General features: G+C 43.3%; 1 protein-coding gene across 1 annotated transcript in view; it reads right to left on the bottom strand.

The window, feature by feature from the left end:
- The window catches only part of dcaf6 (ddb1 and cul4 associated factor 6), a 36,903-nt gene that overhangs the window by 6,520 nt on the left and 14,358 nt on the right, over window positions 1–16,025 (bottom strand). Inside the window, exons 8-13 of the mRNA XM_047370574.1 lie at window positions 10,725–10,818; window positions 9,228–9,347; window positions 8,614–8,964; window positions 7,433–7,615; window positions 5,212–5,271; window positions 729–906 (exon numbers count right to left, since the gene is read on the bottom strand). Coding sequence (XP_047226530.1) covers window positions 729–906; window positions 5,212–5,271; window positions 7,433–7,615; window positions 8,614–8,964; window positions 9,228–9,347; window positions 10,725–10,818 — 986 coding nt within the window. The remainder of the gene's footprint in view (window positions 1–728; window positions 907–5,211; window positions 5,272–7,432; window positions 7,616–8,613; window positions 8,965–9,227; window positions 9,348–10,724; window positions 10,819–16,025) is intronic.

Here is a 16,025-nt window from a genome sequence, read left to right as displayed (position 1 = left end):
AGAATCAGCCGTTGATTACTGCAAACAGCACAGGTCTGAGAGTAACATCTGGTGATCTCCAGATCCCATTTTCAACAGTGAAGGTGTTGCTGATTTAAGCAACAACAAAGGTCCAAACAATCTACAGTTTGAGTTTAACTGCTGTAGCTGAATATTAAATCAAAAAAACGGGTACATTAATTAATCATCTACGCATTTGCATCTCTTCATGGTTCATAGAGGAGGCTGAAGGCTGTCAGTGCTCTAAACTCCCAACGCTGCAAGACAGCAGCCAGTCACAGCGTCAAAACAGAAACCAGCAATACAAAGGAACATTAAGAATCATTACTGAATCCAAAATGTTAGTTTTGGGACAGGAAAATGGCCAAAGTACCAGTGCAGAAACAAACAGATCATGGAAAACACTCCTCAAGAAGTTCCCGGCAGATGTAACTTGTTAATTAATGAGAGATCAGGATCAGAATGAGCAAATGCTTCTATAAAAGTATTTTTAATAACGATATTTGTTTCAATCAATTCCTTGCTTTTTCTTTTTTTTAATTACTGTCTCAGCTTTAAAGCAATCAGATTTTTCACCAACTTTGAACCAATAGTTCTTTTGGCACACTGTGCCATAATTTTATGTGTTGCTTTTTTCTGTCGCTTATTTTGATGTTACCTCATATTTAAGTCATTTCCCAAGTTATTGTAGTTTGACACGAGAAATCATTTCTCTTCTCATCTCTCACCACTCATCAGTGAAGTCCAGCTTGATGGTGCTGGTGGTGGTTCCCTCTGAGCTGTAGTGCAGGCTGAGGACCGGCTCTGCTGTGCTGGGTCGAGCGGTGGAAGTGGAGCTGGTGGCGGCGCTGCTGGCTGCTGCAGTAGCCGATTCCTCAGGAGGTGAACCTGCAGCCTCTGCTGCTCCTGATGGACAAAAAAAAAGAAAGACACAGAGGTAACAGTGGTTAAACGTCTCCTGCTTGCAGAAGGCATCTGTGCAGAAGAAAATTGGAAATGTGCAAAGGAAAATTATAAAGGGTTAGGGGAACATGCAGCACAAGTTAGACCGGAGAAGACAAAACAGAATATATAAAATGTGGAAGAGGAAGGTTGAAAGGCATGAATTTCAGAAGAATGAAGACTGAAAAATAATCTTGCAGCTTCAAAAATATGTGCCAATATAAATATTTAATACCACATTATAAACCTCTAATCATTCCACAGTTTTAGAAGTAGTTATAGGCTGTGCTCTAACTTTGTGCATGAGCAGACTGAAGACTAAATAAGTGCAATGAAAACGAATCTATCCTAAAATGGTTTTCATGTAAAACATCTTAAGTGTATAACTCATCAAAACACATTATTATCTGCTAATTTATACAGAAAGCAGTGCCTGTAAGGGTGCTGATTTATTATAAAGTACAGCAGAGTCAGACGGCTGTAGCAATAAAATCCTGCAGCCAAACACATCAAATAAAAGTTAGACATGAAGTCATATTTAGTGGTTTGTAAGCCGTTTTATAACATTCATATCAGACATTTGACAGTCACCATACTGGTTGATTTACACTCAGAAATGACCATTTTCCATGCGATCCAGGCTTAACACCTATTTAATTTAGTTTCTGGTGACACCTAGTGGCCAACAGAAGAAGCGCTTTTACAGGTTTTCACAGATGAACCGTTTAAAAAGAAGTGTGTGTTCGTAGGTAAAATCCTCACATCGACAAAGTACAAACTGAGGTTGTCAAGTTAATTCAGTAGAGCAAAAAGCGCTTGTTGTGAATCCGATGTAAACTTTTGAAAATGTTTCTTAAAGTTTTGAAAGTACAGTTGTGTTCAAAATAACAGCAGCGTGATTACAAGTGTGAGTAAAGCTCAAAATCCTGATAATAGCTTTTATTTCCATGCATGCATTTAAAATGCTGCTCATTGTATTCCAATTCAACAAGATTCATTCGATTCAATTACTTGGCAGCATTAAATAAAAGGAATATTAGACTGTTAAAAGCAGTATTTTGACATTTTTAAACATTTCCTGTATAAAATTAAAAACACTTTACAGTTTAGCTCTTCTGTGGATCATTTAACTAATATTTAGGTATCCCACCAGTGTTTCTGAGAACTCCTTCGCATCTGTGTTGCATGAACCCGACCAACTTCTGGCCCCTGTGAACGGGTATTCCTAGGGTGATTGGACTATATTCCACTCTGTATTTCCTTTGTATTTTTTTTTTTTCAAGAAGAAACAGGATGTTTGATGTCACCACACAGGTTTTCTATTAAATTATGTCCTGCGATTGGGCTGGTGACTCCATAATGTTAATCTTGTTTGTGTGGAAGCAAGATGCTGCTCAAGTGGCTGTCTTGTTAAAACACCCATTTCAATGTAATTTCCTCCTCGGCATAAGGCGGCATGAGCTGTACGGGTATTTTGATGTATTCGATCCCATCCATTACTCCTGGAAGGTAATAAATAGGTCTGACACCACAGAATGAGAATCCATCCCTGAATCAAATGGATGAATCCCCTCACCAGCATGCCATTCAGCTCTGCAGGGGCCTGGCTAGGTATTTTGGACAAGGAATGCATCTTAAAGTTGCAAAATACAGGTCCTTCTCAAAATATTAGCATATTGTGATAAAGTTCATTATTTTCCATAATGTAATGATGAAAATTTAACATTCATATATTTTAGATTCATTGCACACTAACTGAAATATTTCAGGTCTTTTATTGTCTTAATACGGATGATTGTGGGATACAGCTCATGAAAACCCAAAATTCCTATCTCACAAAATTAGCATATTTCATCCGACCAATAAAAGAAAAGTGTTTTTAATACAAAAAACGTCAACCATCAAATAATCATGTACAGTTATGCACTCAATACTTGGTCGGGAATCCTTTTGCAGAAATGACTGCTTCAATGCGGCGTGGCATGGAGGCAATCAGCCTGTGGCACTGCTGAGGTCTTATGGAGGCCCAGGATGCTTCGATAGCGGCCTTTAGTTCATCCAGAATGTTGGGTCTTGAGTCTCTCAACGTTCTCTTCACAATATCCCACAGATTCTCTATGGGGTTCAGGTCAGGAGAGTTGGCAGGCCAATTGAGCACAGTGATACCATGGTCAGTAAACCATTTACCAGTGGTTTTGGCACTGTGAGCAGGTGCCAGGTCGTGCTGTAAAATGAAATCTTCATCTCCATAAAGCTTTTCAGCAGATGGAAGCATGAAGTGCTCCAAAATCTCCTGATAGCTAGCTGCATTGACCCTGCCCTTGATAAAACACAGTGGACCAACACCAGCAGCTGACACGGCACCCCAGACCATCACTGACTGTGGGTACTTGACACTGGACTTCTGGCATTTTGGCATTTCCTTCTCCCCAGTCTTCCTCCAGACTCTGGCACCTTGATTTCCGAATGACATGCAGAATTTGCTTTCATCCGAAAAAAGTACTTTGGACCACTGAGCAACAGTCCAGTGCTGCTTCTCTGTAGCCCAGGTCAGGCGCTTCTGCCGCTGTTTCTGGTTCAAAAGTGGCTTGACCTGGGGAATGCGGCACCTGTAGCCCATTTCCTGTACACGCCTGTGCACGGTGGCTCTAGATGTTTCTACTCCAGACTCAGTCCACTGCTTCCGCAGGTCCCCCAAGGTCTGGAATCGGCCCTTCTCCACAATCTTCCTCAGGGTCCGGTCACCTCTTCTCGTTGTGCAGCGTTTTCTGCCACACTTTTTCCTTCCCACAGACTTCCCACTGAGGTGCCTTGATACAGCACTCTGGGAACAGCCTATTTGTTCAGAAATTTCTTTCTGTGTCTTACCCTCTTGCTTGAGGGTGTCAATAGTGTCCTTCTGGACAGCAGTCAGGTCGGCAGTCTTACCCATGATTGGGGTTTTGAGTGATGAACCAGGCTGGGAGTTTTAAAGGCCTCAGGAATCTTTTGCAGGTGTTTAGAGTTAACTCGTTGATTCAGATGATTAGGTTCATAGCTCGTTTAGAGACCCTTTTAATGATATGCTAATTTTGTGAGATAGAAATTTTGGGTTTTCATGAGCTGTATGCCAAAATCATCCGTATTAAGACAATAAAAGACCTGAAATATTTCAGTTAGTGTGCAATGAATCTAAAATATATGAATGTTAAATTTTCATCATTACATTATGGAAAATAATGAACTTTATCACAATATGCTAATATTTTGAGAAGGACCTGTAGTAGCTTTCAAAGACCGGAGTTGGGTACCCCTGCTTCAGAGTGGACTTTGGCTTAAATTCAAAGTTTTAATTCAGTTTTAATTTGATTTTGTTTCTATTGAGGTCATTTTACTGAGCAGCTAATCATTTTCCACACTTCTTTATACGTTGTCCTCTCTCCACTCAACTTTATAACCAAAGTATGCAGTTCTGAACATCGCGTGTAACAACCCATTTTACTCAGATTTTCGTAGAGGAAGGCACTATAACCAGCATGTACAACATTTGCTGCCTTCTTCCTTAAACAGACCACCTGTTTAACTCGTTTGCTCACAGAATGACCTGACTGAATCAACCCCATTACTGGTATTATTTTGGGTAACGCTCCTTTCACTTAATGGTTCAGTTACGAAGAATCAGCAGCATCCATGTCACAGCTGTTGGGTCTGGTGGTTTTCTATTACTCTACTACACCTACTATAAAACTAATTATCATCTAAAATATAATTTCTACCAAAAAGAGTGACTATTTGAACACAACTGCATGTACTACGATACCTTAAATAGACCTATGTACTTAAATATAGTTAATTACATTAAATTAACGAAGGTGAGGGTAGGATGTTAGGTTGGAGCCATATTATGTCCACTTACAAGTGTTGAGAAGCAACTTTATATAAGTAGTTCTACACAAATGACTGAGGAATTTGAAACACTACATATTCTGTTTAGCCGACAGCCTCAATCAACCCATATTGACCACATATATCAGGCATCTTCGACAGGTTCATGACAAAATCAGCAGTCTGACAAATCCTGACATCCAGAGAGGATTCCACCACTAGAAAATCTAATTTAACTAAATAAAATCATTAGGTCCTTTGCTGCAAGTCAGAGATCATCATCTAGGTGTTGGACAAAAGGATGAATAGAGAAAAGGTAAAAGCAAGACAAACAGGACAGACATAGTATGAGATGCTGGTGGAGAAGATGGAGGGAGAAGACAGAGGAACGATGGAGAGACGCACCCTGCTGTTCATCCAGAGTCATGGATCCCAGCTGTTTGTTTACCACAGACGAAGGGGAATCTGGAACACAAACCAGACAAACTAAACACTCAACAAAGAGTTCAAGGCTGAAGGCTCGCACACTCAAGATGCTAAAGCTTCACAAACTTCAGTCGTGTTTAATCGTGTATCACTAGGTGTAGGTGCAGTTTCAGCTTCTTACAATGCAAAATGAGAGAGATGAGTAAACCTGAAAAGGAACAGTAAGATTGAAGTTCACATCTGAATATTAAACACAGAGTGACTTTTAAATGTATTAATATCATTGAACCTTTTCACATTTTGTCACTTTGCGTCATCCAACTTTAATGTATTTTATTTGGATTTTCTGTAATAGACCTCAGTCTTCCCAAAGATTCTCAACTATGTTTAGGTCTGGACTTGGACTGGGCCATTCGAACAGATACTTTGATCTAACCATTCCACTCTAGCTCTGGCTTCATGTTTAGGGTAGCTGTCCTGGTGGGAGGTGAACCCTGGTCTCAAGTATTTTGCTGCCTCTAACATTTTTCTTCCCAAATCACCCTTTATTTCAGCTCCATCTATCTTCCAATCAAATCTGAGCCCCACAGCATGATGCTGCCAACGTGGTTCACTGTGATGGTAAGTTCAGGGTGTTAATCTCCGTCCAAACGAAGCATTTTGCATGTAGATCAAGTGGTTTTTTTTTTGTCTCATTTGACAAGAGCACCTTCTTCTACACCTAATATCAGAGGGAACTTCTCATGGCCTTCTTTTAGAGCTGCACAATTTATCAAATCACAATCACTGCATTGTTAATGTGTATAATATCTCAATCGCCAAGGATTTGTGTGATGCAAGGTGCATTGCATTAAAACTCTGCATTCCAATAAAATATATCCCCTCTTGGATGAAGCGGAATGGGAACATTGTGATGATGGAAATGAAAGTGTAGCAAAAACAAAATGTGGGTTAATCTTTATTGCCATCTTCATCGCAATATTTAACAGTATCACATGGTCTTTTTTCCTAAGAAAGTGCAACCCTACTTTCTTGTTGCCATTCTTCCATTAGCTGGTTAATGCTCTCCTTAGCAACCTGTCAGTGAAGGTGGACGGCCATGTCTTGGTAGGTTTGCAGTTGAACCATTACATTTTTGCATGATGGATTGAACCATGCTCCAAGGAACATTCAAAGCCTGGAATATTGTTTTATAGAAAGGAAACGGCTTTAAACTTCTCCACATCTTGCACCCTGACCTTCCTGTAGTGTTCTCTGGTCTTCATGATGTTGTTTGTTCACTAATGTCCTCTTGCAAAAACAGTTGGATTTATACTGAGATTAAAACAAACACATGTGGACTATTTTCAGACTTTTATTTGTAAAGAATATGAAATTTCCCTTCTACTTTGTCCTGGTCTGTCACATTAAATTCCCCCCAAAACATGTTGAGGTTTATGGTTGTATTGTGACGTAATGTGGAAAAGCTCAAGGGGTGTAAATACTTTTGCAAGGCACTGAATTATTCACAATGGCAAACATTAGTAACTGGGTGTACTGCAGTCTGCTGGGTACACAATAATTTTTTTTCCTCACAAACATAAATTATATCTAGCAGACGTTAGGATAACTACTACATGACTGCTGAGCAAAAGCAAAATGCAAAGCTAGCCTTCCAATAATGATCTCATTCAGACACCAAACATCCATCTGCAGTTTGACCTCATGCTGAGCTTTCAGCCCACTGCATCTCAACAAGACAACGCATTACAATTACATCCTCAGTGACTTCATTTCACAAATTCTATGCTTAAGGGTTAGTAATGCTGAAAGGGATTCCATGTTGAAGTGAGATCAAACCACAGGAAGGAAGCCGGTCCTGACCAATCAGTAAACAGGGAAACAACCACACGAACCAAATCAGAGCTTCACAACCGCTGGTGCCACTCCAAGCAGAGAGTGTGCAGATGAGAACCCAAGCAACAAGTAAAGGGAGGGAGTGAGTGAGGGGGTGAAGAAGCTGCTGGGGTTTATAGGTTTGTAAATGCAAGGTGCGTTAGAGGGGGTTAGTGGTAAATTCTAGCAAGACCAGTGAGTCTGCAAACAAACGTGTCTGCCATGGTTGCATAAAGAGGGGGTGAGAGTGGTGGGGAAGGAAGCTCAGACACAGAACGTTACAATATGTTGCTGCAGGTTTGGAAAGCTCAGAGGGAAGGTTAACCTGTATGGGGCTGCTTTGCAGCAACAGCGGCTGAGGTAGCCCTTCTTTGCGGCTGTCGCACAGAGGCTGCAGAGGAAGTGGAAAGGGTTGCTCGCTGACCCTGTCCTGGGGGGTCAGCCAGCCGAAGCAACCTCTGCAAACGCCTACACACTAAACTTATGGGCAGCCGATGGGGACCGAACTCTGACAGAGAGGCAGAGGGGAGACAGGAACAGTGAATGAGCCATTAGGAGACAGAGAGGGAAACAACGTGAGGAGCAGAGAGACAAAGAGAGGGACAACAGGATGCTGAAGGAAAAAAAAAGTGAAGCTGCTGCTTGAGTGGAGTGGCTCCAAAACATACGCTCTCACACACTCACAGATCCACTCTGTCATACAGTGCATTACAAAAGTACTCATACCCCCTTGAACCATTTCATTTTGTTGCGTTTCAACCACAAACTATAACGTATTTTAATAGGTTATTGTGAATTGGTAGAAAAACGTTACATCATTGACATTACAAATCAAAATCTGGTTAAGTGTGGTGGGCCGTTTATTCAGCTCCCCTGACTCAATACTTTGTAGAACATCCTTTCGCTGCAGTCACATCTACATGTCTTCTGAGTCATGTCTCTACCAGTTTTGCACATCTACGGCCTGAAATGTTTGCCCATTCTTCACTGTTAAATAGCTCAAACTTAGTCGGACTGGACAGAGAGCATCTACGAAGATCAATTTTCCAATCTCGCCACAGATTCTCAACTAGATTTAGGTCTGGACTTTGACTGCACCAATTCAGGACAGGAATATGATTTTATCTAAATCCTGGGCTTTAGGTGAGTCGAAGCACAGACTGAGGTGGATCTCTTCAGGTCCTTCTGAGTTCCCATGAGATGGTTCTCTGATTAGTGCAGCGCACCTTGACACAGCTGAACTGCGCTTTTCAGGTTTTTCTATGTATAGAAAAACAGGAAAGCATGTATAATTTTACTTCCATTTGACACTACTTTGTGTTGGTCTATCACATTAAATCATGATCAAATACACTGAGGTTTGGGTATGTAACGTCACAAACTGTGAAATATTTCTGGGGGTGTGAGTACTTCTGCGAGGCACTGTAAAGAGCAGACTAAGGTATTCTGAGAATACCTTTTCACTGAACTTAAGTGATGGCAATCAAAATATAACTAAACTCTTACCGGAGAGTGCAGGTTCAGAGGTGGGTGTGGCGGTAGGTGTGGGCGTCCCGGTTGTGTCCGCCTGACTCCTTTTCTCTGAGTCAGGGGAGGAGGTAAGGGGAGAGGTGGAAGCGGCCGAGCTCTCTACCGAAGAGGAGCCGGAAGTAGGAGGTGCAGTGACTGTTGAGGAAGACCCTGAGGAGGAAGAGGAAGTGGATTTGGACATAGGGACTTCGGCAGTGGCTGCATGACTGGCAGGGACCTCTGGGGAGTCTGTCCCCACAGGCGTCTCGGGGGCGCTGGACTCCAGGTTGGACTCTGCGGGCGGGGCAGCTGGAGTGTTTGACGACCCCTCAGGACGGATGGCAGTTCCTGGAAATAAGACAATCAATTAATACATTACTACCAAGACTAATAATTAATACTTAAGGGCAATTTAGCAGGACATGCTCACTAACAGAAAGACTACACTTCAAATTGAAACACTTTACAATTTAATGATTTTTTTCTTTTTATATAACTGCATATCAGCAGTGCTTGGGTTTTCCGTATTATAAATAAACACTTAAACTAAAAAATCATTAAGTCTGTTAAAGCTTCTGTATTTTTGCAGAGGCATCCAGATGAAGCCTCACCTCTGGGCCGAGTCTGAGGTCGGCTTCCTCTGCTGCTCTGAGCTTCGCTGGCTTCTTCAAACCACCGGGACAACATGTCTGACATTCTCTGCATCAGGGACACGTTCGGACTCTGTTCGCCTAAAGCGAGAGAGAAAATCATCTAAAACAATATTTGCTTCTGCACAGAAAATACAGGTAATTCTCAAACAATTTGAATATTGTGAAAAAGTTCAATATTTTATGTCACTCAATTCAGAAAGGGAAATGTCTTCTTTGTGAAATATTTCAAGCCTTTATTCTTGTAATTTTGATGATTATGGCTTACAGAAAATGAAAATGCAAAATCCAGTATCTTAGAAAATTGGAATATTACATAAGATCAATAAATGGTCAGGGCTTATTTTGCATGAATTATTATTTTGCATGCCACTCCATGCGGCGTGGCATAGAGGTGAACAGCCTGTGGTTCTGCTGCAGTGTAATGGAAGCCCAGGTTGCTTTGATAGCGGTCAGGTCATCTGCATTGTTGGGTCTGGTGTCTCTCATCTTTCTTTTGACAATCCTTCATAGATTCTCTATGGGGTTCAGGTCAGGTCAGTTTGCTGGGCAATTCGAGCACAGTACCACCATGGTCCCTGAAGCAGCTTTGTGGGCAGGTGCCAAGTCCTCCTTCACTGACTGTGGAAACTTCACACTGGACTTCAAGCAATGTGGACTCTGTGTCTCTCAATTCTTCCACCAGACTCTGGGACCTTTATTTTCAAATGAAATGCAGAATTTACTTTCATCTGAAAAGAGGACTTTGGACCACTGAGCAACAGTCCAGTTCTTTTTCTCCTTAGACCGGGTAAGATGCTTGTAGCCCATGTGTGGGATTAATCTGTGCGTAGTGGCTCTTGATGGATTGACTGCAGCCTCAGTTCAAATCAGTGTGAAGCTCCCCCAAATCCTTGAATGGAATGTGATGGACAATCATCTCAAGGCTGCAGTTATTCCTGTTGCTACTGCAATGTTTCGTACCACAATTTTTTCTTCCACTCTCAACTTTCTATAAATATGCTTGGATACAGCACTCTGGACAATGAATTTGTTTAGCAATGACCTTTTGTGGCTTCCCCTCCTTGTGGGGGGTGTCAATGACTGTCTTCTGGACATCTGTCTAATCAGCTGTGTCGGGCCCCATAAGGAGCAGTGGGTCCTCACAACATACAGGGTAAATACAAGAAACAGAGCTGAAAGAAAATGAATATTTGTAACAAAAAAAAAAACATGATTTTCTTCCTAATGCTCTGTAACGTCTAGGTGTAAAAATGTGAATTGTTTTTTCCACAGCATGATGGAAAGCTGCACAGTTTGCTCATCTTATGTGTTTATTAGTGATTGGTGCTTGAATTACAAAATAAAAAGTATGAAAAAGTAAAAATCAAAACTTTTGGGCAGCTTTGAAGAACAAATCACTCCCTGAAATGTGAGAGCTCTGCTTTAAATGAGCAACAGAACATTCTGTGATCCTACCGTCTCTTTCTCTTTCACTCTCAGGACGAGCTCGGGGTCCGGTGTCAGACCAGTCACCTCGTAGACGGAGTCGCTTCACTGGAGGCTGCCTTAGCTGTGGAAACACATACACACACACACACACACACACACACACACACACACACACACACACACACACACACACACACACACACACACACACACACACACACACACACACACACACACACACACACACACACACACACACACACAGAGTCAAGGATTAGTAGTTTGTCAGTCAAAGCACAGTCAAAAATAACTCTGCTGCCAAAGCAAAACACTGCTCCTCTCTATCGGTGTCTTCTCCAAAGTGCTCCCACCCCTCTGGCAGCACGACTAAGATCTTTCCAGTCCCTTGGATGCTTTGCAGTACAACAGGCAGGCAGCCAGAAATAGAAAATCAGAGTCTTAGTGGAAGGACCATCAACTGCTTCACACAGGAAATGTCATCGGGTCTGGACAGGTGGTGAAAAGCAGCACAGGCTGGACGAGATAGGAGGGGGAAATAAGAAAGAATAAGACCAGGAACTAATGAGGTCAAAGGTGGAGGAGAAGGACTGATAAGAGGGGTGTCAAGCTTTTCCTGGGCTGTGCCCCCCTCCCCGCCACTGCTTGCCTCAGCCTAGACTATTTAAGTGGGTTGAGGAACGCTGTCTGCGTTGGTTCCTGTATTTGGAAAGGAATGTGAGAGTGCGCACCTCGACACAGCTGAAACCTTAGCACCGTGATCAAGCACATTCACACAAACAACCGCAGCACAGATTTCCTGACTGTTACATGCCAACATTATATAATGGAGAACAAATTTCAAAGAAATTCTTCCAGCTGTTCTTTAACTCAAAAATTCAAATCTTTTTCTGATCAGGAAACACAGCATGCCTGAGCACTAACGGGACAGAACAGCAACACTCTTCAGTGAGGAAGTTGTTACCAGGGGAAGATGATTCAAAGTTAGCCATTTTATAAAATCAGATGTTTAAAAATGAAGTCAGAGGAAGTACGGAGATTTTAGAAGCCTTTTTCTACAGGTTGAGACATGTCTGTAGTTCATTCAAGCTGTGAGAGAGAGCAAGACTTTCAGTGGAAAACACGGATGAATGGACAAAAATATCCTCATATGCAGAGGTTTCACAGCACAGGCTGGGAGACCAGTTAGGAGGGCTCTGCAGTAGTGAAGGCAGGAGATGATCATAGACTGCACCAAGAGCTGGGTGGTGTGTTGGTCTGGTACAGCCTGATCTGTCTCATGTTTAATATTGCCAAGCACCATGATCGAGAGATGGGGACAACGTGACCTTTAAAGGTCAGTTGGTCATATATCAGACAGACAGTTTGAGATTTTTTTTACAGAGGTCCTGCAGTCGTCAGGTGAGAATGGCAGATAGAGCTGGGTACCGGGAGCATAGCATTGGTATGAGAAGCCGTGTGATCGGACAATCTGGCCCAGTAAGCAGGTATATATGGCAAAGAGAACAGGTCCCAGCCTCATCTCCGGCATATTAGACTCTAGTTTATTAATGGTATAGTCTTAACACCTGTTCACCATTCCTGTGTAGGTGGCCAGATTATACAATAAATGTTTACACTGAAGACCTGGAAATTCAGCCACAACACAGGAGCAAGCATTAAAAGAAAATAGTTTTATTGATCTGAAGCCAGGTTTAAGATTCAGAGAGCGGATCACCGCTCAAAGCTCTGCAGCACAGAGAAGCGGGCGGGGACGCAGAAACCACTGTGACGTCAGAATGGGCGAAAGGCTGGAAACTCAGGGAAACAGCCTGGTCATGTGGACAGTGAATGTAAAGGCAGATAATCCTTTCAGCGCTCCTCTTCGGTCTGTGTGTCGTTATGTCGGAGGCATCACAGACACAGAAAAACTCCACGTCAAATACTTATTCGAGAATCCAAAGACATGGTCAACAAACAGGCAATGGTCATTCACTAGGAGGCAGATCTAGGTATACATGGCAGTGGGTTCAGACAAGAATCGGTTGTTACAGGTCAGAAAGAGGGTCGTGCATATATCATATAGGCAGTAGAGATCCATCATGGTTAAGGCAAGACGAGAAATATTCACGGGCATCAACTAGGTCAATCACAAGGAGACAGATGAGAGCAGGGGAAAAAAACCTGGACTTCTACTGGCAAAAGGCGGTTGATGATCTGGCAGGGAGGCAGAGACCCAGGAGAGTTTATGAAGTGCTGTTGGCAGGTGAAACAGGTGGTAGGAGTTCGTCCTGTAATCTGTGGGTTGCCGGTTCAAACCCCCGCTCTGTGTGTCTCAGTCGCTGTCCTTGGGCAAGATACTTCACCTGCCTTGCCTGCTGATGGTGGTCAGAAGGCCCGGCCGGGCCTGTGTGTGGCAGCCTCACTTCTGTCAGTCTGTCCCAGGGCAGCTGTGGCTACAATGTAACTCACCACTGTCAATGTGTGAATGTGTGTATGAATGGGTGAATGTCTGATTGTAGTGTGAAGCATTTTGGGATCCCTGTGGAACTGATAAAAGGGCTATACAAGTTCAGGCCATTTACCATTTATCATTTACCATGGGACAGGTGGGCTGAATGAGACTGACTGAAACAGAGAAACATTGCAGGAAGAACCATGGAGACGTAAAAACAAAAATAAATCCCAGGCATGGCGGGAATCATTACAGACATATACAGCTGAGCTATTAGTCCATCACTGATTTCCCATTTGGTTCTGAATAAATGAAAAAAAGAGTTTCCAGAGATTCTGATTACCTAAGATTTTTCTTTTCATATTCTGATAATAGAAATAGAAAATTGTGTTTTTCTGTGGAGATAGTTAGCTTAGAACTAGAAAAATTCAGAAAACTTAGTTTAATCAGTTGTTATAATTTTACCATGACATAAGAGATATATTATATATTTATTTATATTTATATATATTGGGAAAAAGAATTTAAGGGAGTTTGGAAAATATACAAGAATCTTGGTAAGATCTCGTACTCGTCATCTTACGCTTTATCCGGGACCGGGTCGCAGGGGCAGCAGACTCAGCAAAGACGCCCAGACGTCCCTCTCCCCAGACACCTCCTTCAGCTCCTCCAGGGGGAGCCCAAGGCGTTCCCAGGCCAGCCGAGAGACATAGCCCCTCCAGGGTGTCCTGGGCCGTCCCCTGGGCCTCCTCCCGGTCGGACGTGCCTGGAACACCTCCCGAGGAAGGCGTCCAGGAGGCATCCGGTATAGATGCCCGAGCCACCTCAACTGGCTCCTCTCAATGTGGAGGAGCAGCGGCTCTACTCCGAGCTCCTCACCCTATCTCTAAGGGAGTGCCCGGCCACCCTACGGAGGAAGCTCATTTCAGCCGCTTGTATCCGGGATCTCGTTCTTTCGGTCATGACACAAAGTTCATGGCTATAGGTGAGGGTAGGAACGTAGACCGACCAGTAAATTGAGAGCTTCGCTTTTCAGCTCAGCTCTCTCTTCACCACAACGGACCGGCACAGCACCCCCATTACTGCGGCAGCTGCACCGATCCGTCTGTCGATCTCCCGCTCCATTCTTCCCTCACTCGTGAACAAGACCCCGAGATACTTGAACTCCTCCACTTGAGGCAGGAACTCCCCTCCAACCTGAAGAGGACAAGCCACCCTTTTCCGGTCGAGAAACATGGCCTCAGACTTTGAGGATCTGATCTTCATCCCAGCCGCTTCACACTCGGCTGCGAACCGCCCCAGTGCATGCTGTAGGTCTTGGCTAGAGGGGGCCAGCAGGACCACGTCATCTGCAAAAAGAAGAGACGAAATCCTCTGGTCCCCAAACCAGACCCCCTCCAGCCCTTGGCTGCGTCTAGAAATCCTGTCCATAAAAGTTATGAACAGGACCGGTGACAAAGGGCAGCCCTGCTGGAGTCCAACATGCACCGGGAACAGGTCCGACTTAGTGCCGGCAATGCGAACCAAACTCCTGCTCCGCTTGTACAGAGACAATGGCCCCTAATAAAGGGCCCCCGATTCCATACTCCTGGAGCACCCCCCACAGGGCACCACGAGGGACACAGTCGAATGCTTTCTCCAGGTCCACAAAACATATGTGGACCGGTTGGGCAAACTCCCATGAACCCTCGAGCACCCTGTAGAGGGTATAGAGCTGGTCCAGTGTTCCACGGCCGTGACGAAAACCACACTGCTCCTCCTCTTGGTAAGATATTGATCTTAAATGTTTCTGTCCTTGAAGTAAAACGAAGAAATGGCATTATGCTCCACCTTGCAAGATATTTCCTGCTTTTATCTTTAAGCATTTTTTTAAAGCGTCTTTACTTCTAGATATTTAATTGAGTCTTTCTTCTATTTCAGCGGATTTGTACTTTTCAGTTTCTCTAAGGTCAAAATATGTAAGAATTTCCAGCCACAAGAGGCCACTGCAAACAAACAAACAGGAATGAATTCAGTTTATCCAAAACATGACCACAGAAATTAAGGAAAAAAATATTTGTTAGGCAAAAAAACATTTACTAAAATAAACAGAACATTAGATTACGAGTAATGAATTTTGACAAGTTTCATAAAAAAACCAATAACAATCCTGGAAAACAATGCTACAAGTTGAATTGAACTGAATTAAGGCTGATTGAATGGATTGATGAGGGTGAGCTGGGAGAATTTCTCTCATGAGGTAGGGGACACTGAATCTGAATGGGGTGTTTTCTGGTCTTACATTTCAGATGCGGCTTTAAGAAGCTGTGTCCTGAAGGTTATCGATGCATGTCGCGGTGGAAACCAGAGGACGTGCTGGTGGACAGCAGGGGTAATGGAGGTCATCAGGGGGAAGTTAGCAGGCTGGACTCCTAAAGCAACTGACAGGTACTGAGTATTAAGAAGTTCTGTGGTTGCGGAAGCAAAAACTCAGGCCCAGGAGGATTATGGAAAAGTTATGGCAGGAGATTTTCAGTACTGTTTACCCAGACTGATGATATCGTCGGTCAGTGAAAGGAGCACTTTCAGTATGTCCTCAATCTGTCAACCATATCCTCCAGGGAGGAGGCGGAGTCTGAAGACTCGGGAGAAGGCGATCCCATCTCTATGGCAGAGGTCATCGAGATAGTAAAAAAAAACTCCCGGCACCAGGTGTGGATGAGATGCAGTCTGAGATTCTCAAGGCTCTGGACATTGTGGGGATGACATGGTTGACACACCTCTTCATGCTGCTTGGAGGACTGGGAAAACACCATTGGAGTGGCAGACTGGAATAGTGGTTGGACTTAGTGTTGAATCTCAGATCCAGGAGGAGCAATGTGGCTTCCTCCTGGCTG

The sequence above is a fragment of the Girardinichthys multiradiatus genome, chromosome 7, assembly GCF_021462225.1.
Source record: "Girardinichthys multiradiatus isolate DD_20200921_A chromosome 7, DD_fGirMul_XY1, whole genome shotgun sequence".
Lineage (NCBI taxonomy): Eukaryota > Metazoa > Chordata > Actinopteri > Cyprinodontiformes > Goodeidae > Girardinichthys > Girardinichthys multiradiatus.
This window is presented reverse-complemented; position numbering and strand designations above follow the sequence as displayed.